The 17,465-nt window shown below is 35.5% G+C and overlaps 1 protein-coding gene and 1 non-coding gene across 5 annotated transcripts in view; both read left to right on the top strand.

Moving 5' to 3' along the window:
* The window catches only part of GTF2A1 (general transcription factor IIA subunit 1), a 40,429-nt gene that overhangs the window by 14,486 nt on the left and 8,478 nt on the right, over positions 1 to 17,465 (top strand). The window contains exons 3-8 of one of the 4 annotated variants that reach the window (XM_014454262.2): positions 1,839 to 1,903; positions 6,595 to 6,670; positions 8,318 to 8,451; positions 11,539 to 11,859; positions 15,254 to 15,343; positions 16,133 to 16,424. In XM_014454262.2, coding sequence (XP_014309748.1) covers positions 1,839 to 1,903; positions 6,595 to 6,670; positions 8,318 to 8,451; positions 11,539 to 11,859; positions 15,254 to 15,343; positions 16,133 to 16,153 — 707 coding nt within the window. In that variant the 3' untranslated portion in view covers positions 16,154 to 16,424. Of the gene's footprint in view, positions 1 to 1,838; positions 1,904 to 6,594; positions 6,671 to 8,317; positions 8,452 to 11,538; positions 11,860 to 15,253; positions 15,344 to 16,132; positions 16,425 to 17,465 lie in introns of those variants that run through there. The other 3 variants (XM_023752507.1, XM_006086972.3, XM_023752508.1) reach the window with 3 other exon arrangements.
* On the top strand, positions 1,134 to 1,277 carry LOC111825612. Its single transcript, XR_002828804.1, has one exon. It is a non-coding gene; the product is annotated as a small nucleolar RNA SNORA79 (small nucleolar RNA).

The raw sequence follows: 17,465 nt of genomic DNA, 5'->3' as shown, positions 1-17,465 counted from the left end.
TTCTTTATGAAACTGATTTGTTCCTTCAAAAACATATTTGAGTTTAATCTTTGTAAATAAAAGCATCTTTGTAAATAAAAGCAAATATTAGAAGGACTTAATTAAACATAGAGGATTTTTATAACTATACTTTGGCAATATGAAATTTCAATTTCTTAGTAATTATGTAAGTCTAAATAGAATTAGATTTCTTTTCAGTGAAGAGTGGATATATAACATTTTAATGTAAGAAAAAACAAGTATTTACAGATTGTGTCAATACTGCTTTGTACTCTGCAAGTCATTTTATAGATTTTGTTTCATTGAAGCCTTACAAAGGCTTTGTGAAGTAGCTCTTACAACATTTCAAAGTTGAGGAATATCAGCCTTGAAAAAGCTAACAAGCTTGATTGTTACATATAGTAAGTATTTTTGTCATGACAAATTGTAGAGTAGTCCTCCCTTATAAGCAGTGTTGCTTTTTGCAGTTTCAGTTACCTGTGGTCAACTGTGGTTTGAAAACATTAAATGGAAAATTCCAGAAATAAAGAATGCACAAGTCTTAAATTGTGTGCCGCTCTGAGTAGCATGATGAAATCTCGAGCTGTCCTGCTTCGTACTGTCTGGGATGTGAATTATTCCTTTGTCCAGTGATCCATGCTTTATACGTTGCATATGTAATAGCTCTCTCAGTTATCAGATTATATCCCCCTCAGATGAGGGCAGACTACTGTATTCCGTTATAAAACCACCCGGGCATTCCAATGTTGTAAATCTTGTTATTGGAGAGGGGAATGAAGGTAAATGAAAATATTATTTTAAGGTAACTGTTTAGTTACCTATTTACCTCATTTGAGAATACAGTGGGGCCTTGACTTACGAGTTTAATTCATTCCGAGACTGAGCTCGTTAAGGAGCTCGTTAATTCAAATTACTCTATCAACTCAATGCAAAAAATCGGCCGAGAGACAGCTGGTATCTCAAAAAGCTCGTTAGTTGGGACACTCGTAAGTCAAGGCCCCACTGTATATAGATGGTGATGCATAGCAGAAATGTCTATTTGGGTTATTTTACTGATTATATCAAATAAGACTTCTAATACTTGGTTTTATTCTATACCTTGCTTCAAATACTTTTATCCTTTCAATCTGTTTTGATGACTGTTCCTCCTATTGCCTTCAGCCCTGGCACTAGGATTTTAGGTCATCATATATTAAAATCTGATTTTCTTCACTCAGAGAATATTAGGATGATGGGATTATCTGTTTATTCTCTGAAATTTGCGGAATCAAACACTTAATTCCTTTTACACTTAAGTAATGTTGCCATTATTTTTGATTTGTATTTTTCGGAAGTTGATGGAAAAACTAAGATTCTTGCCCCTGTCAAATTGAAAGAAAAGGGCTATGTAAATTAAAAAAAAAATACACACCTAATTCTTTAACTTTTTGAACTCACTCTTAAAGGGTTAATAACTCATTTCATTATGTCAATAAAATGGTTTAATGCTAAGTTAGCAAGACAAGTTTAATAAGTTCAAGTTTAAGAATGCAAGAAATGTATATGTTTAGGTTATAGGTAGGTATCTCACTACTTGTTCCCAGGTTTCCTTGAGTCCTTTGGTATAGTTACTTAAATCTTTTTTTTTTAATTGTTGTTTTCCAGTAGAAGGTGAGTAGTAACACAGTTGTTTTTTACCATAGAAATTTATGACATTCTGAGATATTAGATGGTTGAGTGCAGTTGTTTGAAGACAATGTGGAAAGCATTAAAAAAGTTTTCAGCATTGTTTAGTGTTCTTATGATTATGAAATAGCCTCATGGTTCCTTGTTCACATGTATGCTTGTGTTTTTAATAGCAGCAGCACCACAAGTTATTGTTCCTGATTCTAAGCTGATACAGCATATGAATGCATCAAATATGGTAAGAGTCAGAACATAGCACTATGTTTGGCTCAACTTATTCTAACTGAAATTGTGATTATGCCTAAGTAGATTGTATATTGGCAAAGTTTATTCAAGGCCTGAGCAAAATGGCTGTTTTATTTGGTTTCCTAAATACTGGATTTAGAAGTAAATCTAAAGTTTAGCTTGCTACTTGGAACTTGAGAATCATAAAATCATGAGAGGGGAATACCAAAAGAGTGATGCTTTGTGGGAGCTATTTCAGTCCCTGCTATTTTTGGAAAAGAGGTTTAGGGGACCTACCAAACTTATTATGCTAATTATAGTTCATTTGCAAAAGATCCATTGTTAAGATCTATTAATTGCAAGATGTCAGGAATGCTACGAATTAAAAACTTAAAAAAATGTTTAGGTACTTCAAAACACTATTTTTAAGATCAAGCATTTAAAAAAATGTTGTTAAGATTTAACGATAGCATAGCCTAATAAGTTTTATTACAATATACAAATTACTACTTTAAAATGCATTTTAACCAGTTGCAGTTATTATACACTAGAGGCCTGGTGCACAAATTCGTGCACGGGTAGGGTCCCTCTGGGTGGCCTGCAGGGATCTGGCCGAAACCCACAGTCCAACGTTGCCTACAGCTCCTACCTGCCACTCCTGCTCATTCTGGCCCCACTGTGCCTGCTGAGATAGATCGGGAGAGGCTCACTCTACCACAGCAGCGCTCGCCAGCCATGAGCCCTGCGTCTGGTGCCCTCCCAAGGGGAGTGGTCTGCGGGATTGGGCTGAAACCAGCTCTCTGACATCCCCTGAAGGGTCCTGGATTGTGAGAGGGCACAGGCCAGGCTGAGGGACCCCACCCGTGCACGATCGGGCCAGGGAGGGCTCCAGGGTGTATCCACCCCATCTCGCTCTGTCCCGATTGGCCGGACCCCAGCAGCAAGCTAACCTACCAGAGGATCTGCCCCTTGGTGGTCAGTGCACGTCATAGTGACTGGTTGACCAGTTGACTCTCTGCCCCCTGGCAGTCAGTGCACGTCATAGCGAGCGGTTGAGCAACCTTAGCATATCATTAGCATATTATACTTTGATTGATTCGGTTGTTCTACCATTCGGTCTATTTGCATATTACCCTTTTATTATATAGGATTATTACATAGGATTAGACTTTAGATACTTCTAATGGATATCCACAGAACTTCAAAGGTTGTCAAGTATTCAAATTTTACTTAGGGCAGATAATATTTTCCATCAAATGTAGTATAGTATAGTAGTAAAATTGAAAGACCCCTCCCTTCAGATCCTTGAAAAGTCTTTTTTTATATCCTTAAAGATTAAAAATAAAAATAAAACAGTAGAGTAGTTGTTCTAGCACTTTCTCATAAATAGCTTTTCTTTGTTTAAAATATATAGATTGGCCCTGACCAGTTTGGCTCAGTGGCTAGAGCGTCGGCCTGTGGACTGAAGAGTCCCAGGTTCGATTCCGGTCAAGGGCATGTACCTTGGTTGCGGGCACATCCCCAGTAGGGGGTGTGCAGGAGGCAGCTGATCCATGTTTCTCTCTTATGGATGTTTCTAACTCTCTATCCCTCTCCCTTCCTCTCTGTAAAAAAATATAAAAAAAATATATTAAAATATATAGACTGTAAGTGGTATCTTAGCTGTGGCATTTTATTCTTCAACTTAGCCAAATCTTTAATTTAAAGGTTAGAATCATTATTTAAAAAAAAAATCTATTAACCCAGTGCTAGCAATGATATGTTTTTTTTCAGATCCAGTTTTTTTATTTTTATTTTTTTAAAGAAAAAGCAATATTTTAAAAAACGATGTAGATTTGGTGAGTGATGAGTAGTGAGCCTCAAAGCTCAGTTGTGATTTATAGGCCAGATAGGAAGCAGGGTTCACCTACTAGACAAATGACTTCTTTATGTATACCAGCCTTATAAATTCATAACTTGGCAGAATTGCAAATTGTACATGGAAGTAGAGATTGTGATTTTAAAATTCTCGAAAAATCAGGGATTCCTATTTGTGTTTTCAGTTCAAGTTGTTGGCATCAGTTTTTTTGTATGAAAATCATACAATCCCATGCCTAGTATTTCTCACAGGAATTTTTATTATTTGAAAAATATTTATTTTGAATCCAAGGCCCCAAGTTAACCTTCGCCCTTAAAAATAAAAGTCTCACTGTGGGATTCATATTGCAGGTAGTACAATTGGGATTGTTTCCTAGAGAATAATTTATGTCATTTTAAAACAAGTTTGGTAAAAATCACTTGTAGTAGTAGGCTCATCTAATTTTGAAGATTTTTTTTTGTTTTGTTTTGTTACTCCTCACCCGAGGATATTTTTAGGAAGAGTAGAAGAGAAAGGGAAAGACAGAGAGAAATATCGATGTGAGAGAAACACATCTATTGGTTGCCTCCGGCACAAGCCCTGACCAGGGCCCAGGCTTGGGAGGAGCTTGCAACCAACGTATGTGCCCCTGACCAGAATCAAACCCGGGACCCTTTGGTCTGCAGGCCAACGCTCTGTCCACTGAGCCAAACCAGCTAGGGCTAATTTTGAAGATTTTTGAATACTGTGGGAGAGAATGTGTTTAAAGAGACCTGGGCAAAGTCAGTGGCCTATCTCTTACTGATTTTGTTACGCCTACTTGATTCTGCAGAGCATGCCTATTTTTAGATCAGAGTTTAGAAACTTCAGTCAATAAAATGTTTTAGCATTTATGTTGTGTATTTCAGCATTTTACTTGATGTTTTCAGTATTTGCTCCATGTATTTGGCATGTTCTGAAGCATAATCAGTATAAGCTTTTTACAAATAAAAGTGTTTTTTAAGAGTTAAGAGTTTCCATTATTATTTCTGATTTAAAGATATCCATTAAAACAGTTTTGATTTTTTAAATATATTTTTTATTATTGATTTTAGGGAGGAAGGGAGAGGAAGAGAGAGAGAGAAACATCAATGCTGAGAGTGAATCATTGATTGGCTGCCTCCTGCATGCTCCACATTGGGGATTGAGCCCACAATCCATGTGTGTGCCCTGACCGGGAATCGAACCATGACCACTGAGTGACGCTGGCCAGGCCCAGTTTTGATTTTTTAAATGACTCTGCTTTGGAAATGAACATAAATAATAATCATGTAATTTTGTAAATATATGGTATAGTGATATTAGGTAGAGCACTATTTCAGGGAACTTAGAAAACTACTTTATATCAAACCAGTTTTGCAAGTTATTTTTTATGAAATGCTCTAATGCATTATTTATGGTAGGGATACTTCATAAAATACAGGAAGAAATTTTCGGTAGACATTGATAAAAGATGGTTTCTATGTGGTACATCACTCAACAGATATTTATTAATAGCAACTTGAATGTGCAGAGATGTGTGCAGGTGGCAATTCTGTCATATGCTGCATGGAAACTACTGTGAGTTTGCCTGTGAAGGGAGATATATTAATCTTATATGAATTATAGGCAATTAATATTTCTCAATAACAAGTGGTTGTTAATATATTCCTAAAACGTAAATTACCTTTCATTTGTCTATACAGGCTAGATTTATTTGAAATTGGGTAATTGGATATCCTGCATTTGATAAAGAGAACTTGGAGGGCTATAGCTGGATTCTAGGAACTAGTGGGAATTTCAGACCTAAGATGTCAAAATTACGTAGGCCTATCAAGTGGCGACAACAAGCATATTTTCTTGGAGAGCTATACCTAGAGCCTAGACTAGATAGTAGTTGTATCATTAACCTACTTGAGAATAATTTTCTAAGTTTTATTGGCTTCTGCGTTAGCATCTCCTAGCCACAGTTCTATTTATTTCTTAAAAAGCTTCTATTCAAATAGAGGTGTTTCTAAAAAATGTATAGATTAGATTGGGTTATATGAAAGCTTGGTACCTTTAAAAAATTGAAGGGGGAGGGGAAAAATCTACCTATATATAATTATAGTGAGGTACATGGAAATGCTTTGAGCACAGAATTGAAAAGCAGACTATTGTGTGATTCTTTTGGAGGAAGGGGAGAAGTCTCTAGGAGCAGTAAATCAAGAATTTCTCCTGAATTTAAAGAAATTCAGAGTATAATTCCATATATAATTTTTAATCCTCACCCAAGGATATGTTTTTATTGAGTTTTATGTTTTTTGTTTTTTTTTTTTTAGAGAGGAAGGAAGACAGAGAGAGAAACATTGATGTGAGAGAGACACATAGATTGGTTGCCTCCCACACATGCCCCAACCAGGTCAGGCATCAAACCTGCACTTGACCAGAGAATCAAACCTGTAACTCTTTGATGTGCAGGCTGATGCTGTACCCACTGTGCACACCAGCCAGGGCTCAAGTATGTTAATTTGCAATAAGGTTTTGGGAATAAGGAATCAGAGTAGGAAAGGAGATACTGGAATGGATATTTCATATGTTGTGTACAGCATTATTAGTGTGGGTGAGATTTATTTAGAGCACATTGTCAAGGGAAAAACCAATTACATTATTCTACTTAATTTAAGCTTGAAATAATTAGGTAGGGCATTTAGGCTAGGTGGTCTTTATTGTACCATTGTTAGAACTTTTCATTTTAGTAAATATTAAACGATAAACTTTAAATACTGTTAAAATATGCCAGAAATAAACTGAGTTCCTGTTATGCATATAGGTGGTTTTGATTTTTTTTCTTTCTTTATTTTTTTCAGAGTGCTGCTGCTACAGCTGCCACCTTAGCACTCCCTGCAGGTGTGACTCCTGTTCAACAGATATTAACAAATTCAGGTAATTAGAAATAGTGGAACCATTATATATGTATAACTTTGTAAGACAGAAAATCTTATTATTTCTTTTACCATTTGGTTTAGCTTATTAAAATAAGATTATTCGAGGGCTATAGCACATATACCGTATTATTGCTGAGAGTGCAGTACAGAAGATGAGAACTGTACTTGAGTTTTTGATCCTTGAATGAGAATTCTATTATTGAATGAAGTTTGATTGTATAGAAATGCTTATTTATTTAGTTTTTTGATAAACTCATTTAACCTGCCAAATAAGTTAAATTTGAGTCATTAGAACTAATTTGTGATACCAAACTAACACTTAATGCTTATGGTATCTTAACAAGTTTATTGCATTCTATTTTACATAGTATCTCTGTGTAGACTGACAAAATTTACTGGGATTTTTGGAATATTAATGTTTGAAGAACTTACATGGACTTTAAGTATTTTCTTTATAATCTTAATTATGTAATTTCTCGTTATTTTGTTAATTTCTATATTTGTGAAGAACAAACTAGGGCAGTGATGGCGAACCTATGACACGCTTGTCAGAGGTGACACGTGAACTCATTTTTTTGGTTGATTTTTCTTTGTTACATGGCATTTAAATATATAAAATAAATATCAAAAATATAAGCCTTTGTTTTACTATGGTTGCAAATATAAAAAAATTTCTATATGTGACACGGCACCTGAGTTAAGTTAGGGTTTTTAAAAATACTGACATGCCGAGCTCAAAAGGTTCGCAATCACTGAACTAGGAGCTTATCTTGCTATATCTATATTTATAAAAGCCTAAGTAACCGTTACGACCAAATAACCAGTTGACCTGTAGCTATGATGCGCACTGACCACCAGTGGGCAGATACTCAATGCAGGAGCTGTTCCCTGCTGATCAGTGCACTCCCACAGCCAACCTCCCACAACTGGCCAACCTCCCACAACTGGCCAACCTCCAATGGTTCCTCCTCGATTGCCCTGATTGTTGACCAGGCTGAGGGACTTCACCTGTGCACGAATTCGTGCACTGGGCCTCTAATATTTTAATAAAATATAATTGTTCACTTTTTTTTCCCAGTTGTTCACTTTTTAATTAATTCAAGATTCTGGGTCGTTTAAAACATCATGTAAGAAAGATTCAGTTTTGTATGTATAAGCCAGTCATGCTATTAATGTTTTGTGACAATGATAATTGGTTCAGCAAACTTTAATTATTTTAAACATTTTTGAAGCTAAATACTATGGTTCTTTGGTTCAAAATATTAATGAACTATTATACTTTTATTTCTTTAAAGCTTTAAAAATGAACAGCCTTGAAATGTCTGATATGACATATTGCTCTCATGATTCCTAACATGTTAGCAAAGATAATGTAAGCTTTTAATCAACTCATAATCTGCTGTTAGAATTTTGTTGGAAGACAGCTTTGTAAGAGTGATAAATAAGGAAAATAAAACATTTTAAGCAATGTATTTGAACATGGATGGAAGTCAGTAGTTAAGGATTATAGTTTACTGTGTTTGGATGACAGCCTTTAAAACTTAGTCGTTTGACTTGATAATTTCAAGAGCCTTTGGTGGTTAGACATTCACTATGAATTCATTTATTTGAGACAATAACTTGGAATACATACTTTTTGCTTTAGGCCAGCTTCTTCAAGTGGTCAGAGCAGCCAATGGTGCTCAGTATATTTTTCAGCCTCAGCAGTCCGTGGTTCTACAACAACAGGTTATACCACAAATGCAGCCTGGTGGAGTACAGGCTCCTGTTATACAACAGGTAAAAATGATCAGCATGGGTTCTTTTTTCTTCTTCTGTATGAATTCTGTAGGTGGTTCCCTTCCCTTTTTTCATAGCTTTATCTACACAAATTCTTAGACTCTTCTGCAGTATTACACACCTTGTCATTCTAAATTTTTATATAACTCACAGCTTAATTTTATTCAGTATGTTTAAGACTAAATTGATGTTATCCCTATTCACCACTCTCTATCTAGCCTCCTAAGCTAGTTATTCATCATCATTCAACAAGCATATACTGTGTGGCTATAAAATAGGATTTCTGCAAGGGACTGGAGATTTAGGCATGAACAAGGCAGGCATGAACCTGATTCATGATATCCAAAGTATCAAAATCCTACCAATTTATAAAAGTTCTTTCTTTTCAGACTGCAGTTTTAACATATGTACAGTTTCTTAATATGTTTAAAACTAGCTTTCTCAGACTCTTGTTGTTTCCTTAGTTCAGGCTTTCATACTTTCTCCCTTAAAATACTGTATCAGGTTAATGATGCGAATTTTTTTCAATAGATGGAGTTACATGTGTTGATGTATATGCGATTTGATATATATGCCATTTTGTTGTATTGACAGCAAGCTTCAAAACTTCATATGGCAAATTTTCTGAAGGTGTTAACATCATAGATATTTTTACGTTTAAAAATGTCGAATTTTGTGCCAAAAAAAGAGCATTTGCGGGAAGTTTTAATTCATAATTTTACTAGTATTTTGAAGAAAAGTGCCGCTGAAAGTTTTCGTATTCTTTGGGAAGCTTATGGTGAACATGCTCCATCTCAAGATACTTGTGAACACTGGTTTAAACACTTTAAAAGTGATGATTTCAATGTGAAAGACAAAGAACGTCCAGGTCAATTGAAAAAGTTTGAAGACCAACAATTACAAGTATTATTGGATGAAGATGCGTGTCAAACTCAAAAACAACTTGCAGAAAGATTAAACATTGCTCAGCAAACAATTTTCAATCATTTACAAGCAATGGGAAAGAGATTTTAAAGGAAGGAAAATGGGTGCCACATCAGCTGAACAAAAGACAAATTGAAAACGAAAAGTCATCAGCAAAATGTTGCTTCAACAGCACGAAAGTCTTTTTTGCATTGAATTGTGAGGGGCGATGAAAAGTGGATTTATTTTGAGAATCCCAAATGCACAAAATCATGGGTTGATCCAGGTCAACCATCAACATCAACTGCAAGGCCAAATTTAGTTATCTGCCTGGTGTTCTCGTAACATATCATCCTTCTGTTACATCTTCTATCTTTTTGAGTTATTTCTTTGTCTGTTGCACTACTAATCTGTAAACTTCTTAAGGGAAATACTATCTCATTATTTTTGCATTCCTTGAACCTAATGGCAAGTAGTTGCCATTCAGTGCTTTTAATTTATCACTAGACATTATCTACTTATTATTTATTAACTCTAGTTATAAATGTGTTCATTGTAACATACAATTAATATTTGTTAATGTGTTCTATTTTAAAAATATTTTTATTGATTTCAGAGAGGAAGGGAGAGGAAGAGGGGGGTAGAGAGAGATACATCAATGATGAGAGAGAATCGTGGACTGGCTGCCTCCTGCGCGCCCCACACTGGGGACGGAGCCTGCAACTCGGGCATGTGCCATTGACCAGAATCGAATCTGGGACCCTTCAGCCTGCAGGCCAATGCTCTGTCCACTGATCCAAACCAACCTAGGGCTATTAATATGTTCTTTTAAAGTTGTGGTTTATTTTAGAATCTTAGAATGCAGAAGTTGGAAGGAACTTTAGAAATCATCTGATCTGGTAGTTATCAGCTGTGGATACATGATTAGGAAGATGAAAAGATTTTATCTCACTCCTATATTACATAATAAAACCCTAATCTGCAAATTGACTGAACGGAGGAACAATGGGTCGCTATGGGGGAGCACCGCTCAGCCAGAAGCTGGGCTCACGGCTGGTGAGCGCAGCAGCCGTGGTGGGAGTCTCTCCTGCCACTGTGGCAGCACTAAGGACTCCTTGGGGGATGTCCGCTTGCTGGCTTAGGCCCGCTCCCTCCAGACATCCCCCGAGGGTTCCCGGACTGTGAGAGGGCGCAGGCTGGGCTGAGGGTCCCCCCCTACCCCCAGTGCACGAATATCGTGCAGCAGGTCTCTAGTTAAATCAGAATATTAGGCATGGAGCGTGCATATCAGTATTTTTTAAGCTACCAGGTGTTTATAATTTATAGCCGGTGTTAACACTGATCCTAGTCTAATAGTAAGGTGACTACAGGCAGTCCTTGGGTTACTTCGGACTCGACGTACATCGTTTCTTGGTTACGTTGCTATCTCCCATTTACAGTATTTATTTAAAAAAAGTTTCATCATTTTGACGTATGTACATATGTACTTTATGTTTTTTATTACTTATTTACCACAAGTAAAGGTCAGGAATTGTTATCTTTCTTTTAAATTTTTTTTACTGTTTCACTTCATTACTGCTGTGTATGTGCTCCATGTGAGTGACGTAGGTGGGTTCCGACTTAAGACTTTATGTTGCGCCGTAGGAATGGATCTCCAACGTAACCCGAGGACCTACTGTAAAGCCAAGAGAAGTTAAACAGCTTGTCTCTGCTACATCTGTATCTGTGATCTTATATAAAACTGAACTCAGAAGTTCATATTTTCAGTGCAGGGTTCTTCATAGAGAGGCAATGTAGCATCATAATAAATTAAGAGAGAAGTAGAAGCCTAGGTTCACATTTTGCCTTTTGGTGACTACAGGCTTAGAAAGTTACTAAACCTCTCCCTACATCAAGCAAATAAACTACTAACTTGTGTAACTCTTGGCCTGGAATCTGGCATTAAAATGCTTGACAAGTGAAGTAGTTATCTGCAGAAAATCTTTTTTCCTAAGAAATTTGAATTGTAAAATGGAAAATTAGTGGATCAGCACACTAGTGAAATATTTCTTTGTGCCTTTCTAATTTTAACTATTTATGAGATATGGTCATTTTTGGTGTTTCTTAAGCATTTGTATACCAAGTAATGAAACAGCTCCTGGATCCTTTTAATTAGTTCCTAACATTTGGTTTTCTTTTCCTTAGGTTTTGGCCCCTCTTCCTGGAGGGATTTCACCACAGACAGGTGTCATCATCCAGCCTCAGCAAATCTTATTTACAGGAAATAAGACTCAAGTTATACCTACAACAGTGGCGGCACCTACACCAGCACAAGCACAGATAACTGCAACTGGCCAACAGCAACCACAGGCCCAACCTGCTCAACAACAGGCTCCATTGGTATTGCAAGTTGATGGAACTGGGGATACATCATCTGAAGAAGATGAAGATGAGGAAGAAGACTATGATGACGATGAGGAGGAAGACAAAGAGAAAGATGGAGCTGAAGATGGGCAGGTAGAAGAGGTAAGTTTCTAGTAAAAGACTTGAAATTAGAAGCTATGCAACCATTTCTTCTTTTACGTGGTGCCAAACTTGAGTTATATCCTATTTTTTCAGAGGCTGTTAGGCTACATTACAACATAGGATTTTAAATATAGTTAGATTGTTCTAACTTAATAAGGTTTTATATTGTTCTGGTTGCATTTATCTTTATAAAATATTGTTCATATAGCTGTTAATAAAAATGAATGTATACCAAAGTAAGTTTTATTTATAAAGGTGATGGAGACTGCAAGTAATTCTAATTCTTTGGTTTATGCATTCATGATTAGGCTTACATATAAAGACATTGGTAGAACAGATAGTTGTGGTTAATCTCTTATTTCAGCAATTAAAGGGACGGCAACTTTTGGGAAAAATGGAAATGAGAAAAAAGCTAAATGTGGCAGATATTTTTCAGAACCTCCTTTTGGTCCACATTCCATAACATTTCCTTCGATAACCTCTTCTATTCTTAGTGTCTATCCTCAGTTGAACATCCTTTCTTATTTATCTTTTACTTATATATTAGAAGCATATAAATCCTTGTTTTTCTGTGTTGTAGCTTAGTTTTGTTCAAGGTGTTTGTCTTACCACAATTTTAATTGTTAATTTCCCTCTGCAGCCTCAGATGTAATTGTCTTGCTTATCTCAGTACAGCGTTCTTCTAAACTAATATTCTTTTAAATACTATTTTTATTGATTTTAATTTATTTTAAATACTGGTTCAAAATATTAATGAACTATTAGTATTTTAATAGTTCAAGGCATGCCTAAGGATTTTTTGTAATATATACAAATGAGTTAAAAATATTTTAAAATATAAATATCACAGTGTCCACATTCAGTTAAAAAAAATCCCATTACTTACTTAAAATCCCTAATCCTCTTCTTTTCACCATCTGAGTAACCATGCTCATGAATTTTGTGTTTATCATTAACTTTCCTTATATTTTACCATATGCATTTATATTCCTAAAGAGCATATTGCTTAATTTTGCATACTCATTTATACCTGTAATTATTTTCATTGTTGAATATACCATAACTTTTTTTAATTTTGATTTTTTAAAATATTTTTATTGATTTCAGAGAGGAAGGAAGAGGGAGAGAGAGATAGAAACATCCATGATGAGAGAGAATCATGGATTGGTGCCTCCTGCAAGTCCCCCACTGGGGATTGAGCCCACAACCCAGGCATGTGCCCTTGACCGGAATTGAACCTGGAACAGTTCGCAGGCAGATGCTCTATCCACTGAGCCAAACCAGCTAGGGCTCTTTAATTTTAATGTGATGACTTGTATCTACTTGTTTACTGTTGTAAAATATTCTAGTATGTGTCATCTGGAGACACATATGCAAGAGTTTTTCTGAATTGCCGAATCCTAAGGCATGTACATCTTCAACTTTACAATAAAATGCCAGCTGTTGTACTAAGAATACTCCTGCCATTCATTATATGATGGTGCATGTGTCTGCACATCTTCACCATACTTACTATTGTCAGACCTCTTTTGCTAGTCTGGTAGGTAGAAAATGCTGTTTCATTTTGGTTTTAATTTGCATTATCTTGATTTCTGATGAGGTTTAGCCTTTTCAATTCTTTTATGTGTTCTTTGTATACAGTCAAATCAAATATGAAAAATGACAGTTTTTCTTGCCTTGTTGGCTAAGCCCTCCAGAATGATATTTATTACAATTGGTGATGGCAGGCACCCATATCTTAATCTTAAAATAATCCTTTTTATAGTTCACTATTAATTATATTTACTACTAGAGGCCCGGTGCACAAAATTCATGCAGGGAGGGGAGTGTCCCTGAGCCTGGCCTGCACCCTCTTGCAATCCAGGACCCCTCAGGAGATGTCCGACTGCCACTTCAGTCGAACATCCCTCTCGCAACCCAGGACCGCTGGCTCCTAACCGCTCGCCTGCCTGCCTACCTGATCGCCCCTAACCACTCACCTGCCTGCCTGATTGCCCCTAACCGTCTCTGCCTTGGCCTCAGCTGCCACAGCTTCGTCTGGAAGGATGTCCGGAATGACACCCGGAAGGGCGTTCAGCTGTCTGGTCTAATTAGCATGTTACGCTTTTATTATTATAGATAGGCTTTTTGTGGATATCCTTCATTAGGTTAAGGAAGTTCCCTTCTGTTCAGATTAACTAAGAGCTTTGCTTTGTTTTCTAAACTATAATGATTGATGAATTTTATTAAACACTAGGTAGTCATGACTTCTTATTTATAATCTGTTATTTTTGATGAATTGCATTCATTAATTGTTTTTCTATTTTGTGTTCCTGGGATAATACAACTTGATCATTACATATGACTCTTTTTATGAATTGCTAAATTCCCTTTGTTCAGGACTCTTGCAAGTATAATCATGAATGACACAATCTGTAATTTTCTGTTCTCATACTTTTCTTACTATTTTCTTTCTCCATTAATTAGAAATCTGACTTGTATCTTTTATCTTCTGCCACAACTGAGGTCAAGTTTAACAAGTTGGTCATTGTATTTATGATCTTCTTGGTCTTTAATTCTTTTTGTTTGAGTCTAGTCCCCTCCCCCCCTCCCCCCGCCCACACACACACACACACACTCACTTTAAATCTAATGGTTTAATTAATTATACTCTAAGCCTTCGAGGTCACAATGGTAGATATGCTTATTTGTGTTTAAAATCCTAGTCCCTAATGTTAAGACAAACCAGACTGCTAGCCTATTTTATAGTGCTTTTCCCCTGCAATTTCACCATTGTTTTCTCTTTTTAAACCTAAGAAAGAAGATCCATGTCTAGACATATTTTTTTTTAAATATTTTTATTTCTGAGAAGAAGGGAGAGGGAGAGAGAGATAGAAACATCAATGATGAGAGAGAATCATTGATCAGTTGCCTTCTGCACGCCCCACACTGGGGATCGAGCCTGAAACCTGGGCATGTGCCCTGACTGGGGAATTGAACCGTTACCTCCTGGTTTATAGGTTGATGCTCAACCACTGAACCAATGCATCCAGGCCATGTCTAGACATTAAACAGCTATTACAGAGAATTATTTTGAAAGAATAAAGAAAATAAATCATTTTAGATTATATTAGTAAGTTATAGCTTAACTATTTTAATTATTGTATTTAATTTCTTGCTGGAATTTTAGTAGCATTGGTTAAGTCAACGCAGCCAATTAACAATATGTTAGTGATATACATACGTGTCTGTCAGGCCCTTAGTTCTCAAAGAACATCAAGGTCATTGTGTTTATTTTCATTGAATATTAGAGTTCTCAAAGCACATCATGGTTATTGTGTTTATTTTCATTGAAAATAAAGGGCCCTTTGCTAATAATGCATGAAGTATGAAAAAATAAACTTTTTATTTGTAGGAGCCCCTCAATAGTGAAGATGATGTGAGTGATGAAGAAGGACAGGAACTCTTTGATACCGAAAATGTGGTTGTATGCCAATATGATAAGGTAAGGATTTTATCATCAGATTTCTGACATTTTTTTCTGTTGTGATTACTTCCCTAAACCATCCTTTCTGCCTTGTTCAAATATTTGGGCAGCTGATTGATGCCTTTTATGTTCAGTATAAACAATGTGAATGAATGAAAACATTGTTATAGTTTAGTAGAAAATAGACTGAGAAATTAATACACTGAGAAATTAATTTGTGTAGCTTTATATTTTAAAAATAAGTTAGGAATGAAATCTTGGAGAGATTTGTTAAATCCCAACTTGTTAACAAAGTAAACAGAACTACTTTTGAATTGTCCTTTAACATGAACAATAGCTCAGTGGGATAATTCTATTTTTTTATTTAGTCTAAATTACCTCAAAACTAAAAAGTTTTAATTAAATCTCTGCAACTTTTTTTATTACTAAGGAAAGAACTAGGGTAATAAGACTAATAACTAATAAACATATACCTTCTTATTGAAAATTACTTTAAAAGTTATTTAACTCTGCTTATGAATTTTGGTATCATTAAGGAATTTTTAAATTAGGTTCTGTGAGAACTGGCTCTTGACTCCTGTTTACTTAATTCTTAAAAAGGGTGCTACTTTCCAAGTATTTTTGTTATAGTTATTGGCATTATTGTTGAGATTTTTGTTATTTATTAAACATTTAATTTGGAATAAAATTTGTTTTCTGACTACAGTAATTAAATTTATAATAAATCTATAAATTATATTGCATTTATAACTTCATTAATAAAATATCCATACTACCAGTCTATAGATCCAATGACATTTTCCACAGATACAGAACAGACAAACCTAAAATTGGTATGAACCACAAAAGACCCTTCAACCAAAGTAAATTTGAGAAAGAACAACAAAGCTTCAGTCCTCATGCTCCCTGAATTTAAACTGTATTACACAGCTATAGTAATCAAAACAGTATGGTATTGGAATAAAAACAGACACATAGATAAATGGAACAGAAAAGAGAGACCAGAAATGAACCCATGCATATTTGTTAGGACAAAATACCCAAGAATACAAAATGGGTAAATGCCAATCTCTTTAATAAATGGTATTGGGAAAACCTACCACTATCATACCATATACAAAAATCAACTTAAAATGAATGAAAGACTTGATTAAAACCTAAAACTGCTAAAAATTCCTAGATGGTAAGCTCCTTAACATCAGTTTGGTTTTTTTATTTGACAACAAAAGCAAAACTAATCAAGTGGGCCTACATCAAACTGAAAAGCTGCTGCACAGCAGAGGAAACAATAAAATGAAAAGGCAGCCTACTGAAAGGGAGAAAATATTTGCAAATCACATATCTGATAAGGAGTTAATATCCTAAATGCATAAAGGACTCATACAACTCAATAGCAAAAAATACAGTCTGGTTTAAAAATGGGGAGATCTGAATAGATAGTTTCCAAAGAAGGTATACGAATGGCCAATCCATAACTGAATAGGTCCTCAACATGACTAATCATCAGGGAAATACAAATCAAAACCACAGTGAGCTATTAACATTACCTATTAGAATGGCTGTTATAAAAAAAAAAAAAAAGGAAGTAACAAGTGTTGGCAAGGATGTGGAGAAAAGGGAACCTTTGTGCACTGTTGGTGGAAATGTAAGTTGGTACAGCTGCTATAGTAAACAGTATGCATGTTCTTCAAAAAATTAAAAATAGAACTACCATATAATCTTACAATTTCACTTCTGAGTATTTTTTCAAAGGGAACAAAAGCATTAACTGGAAAAGATGTATGACACCCATGTTCATTGCAACATTTTTTTTTAAATACAATTTTTTAATTGATTTCAGAGAAGAAGGGAGAGGGAGAGAGAGAAACATCAATGATGAGAGATAATCATTGATCAGCTGCCTCCTGCACACTCCCACACGGGATCAAGCTGCAACTAGGGCATGTGCCCTGATGGGAATCAAACCGTGATCTCTTGGTTCATAGGTCAATGCTCAACCACTGAGTCATGTGGGGCTGGGCTCATTGCAACATTTTATCCAAGCCATGGAAACAACGTAAGTGTCCATCAATAGATGAATGGATAAAGAAATAATGAGAATATATATATATATATATATATATATATATATATATATATA

Source organism: Myotis lucifugus, unplaced genomic scaffold (assembly GCF_000147115.1).
Source record: "Myotis lucifugus unplaced genomic scaffold, Myoluc2.0 scaffold_34, whole genome shotgun sequence".
NCBI classification, from domain to species: Eukaryota; Metazoa; Chordata; class Mammalia; order Chiroptera; family Vespertilionidae; genus Myotis; species Myotis lucifugus.
The sequence above is the reverse complement of the archived record's forward strand: the minus strand, read 5'-3'. Positions and strand labels throughout refer to the sequence as shown.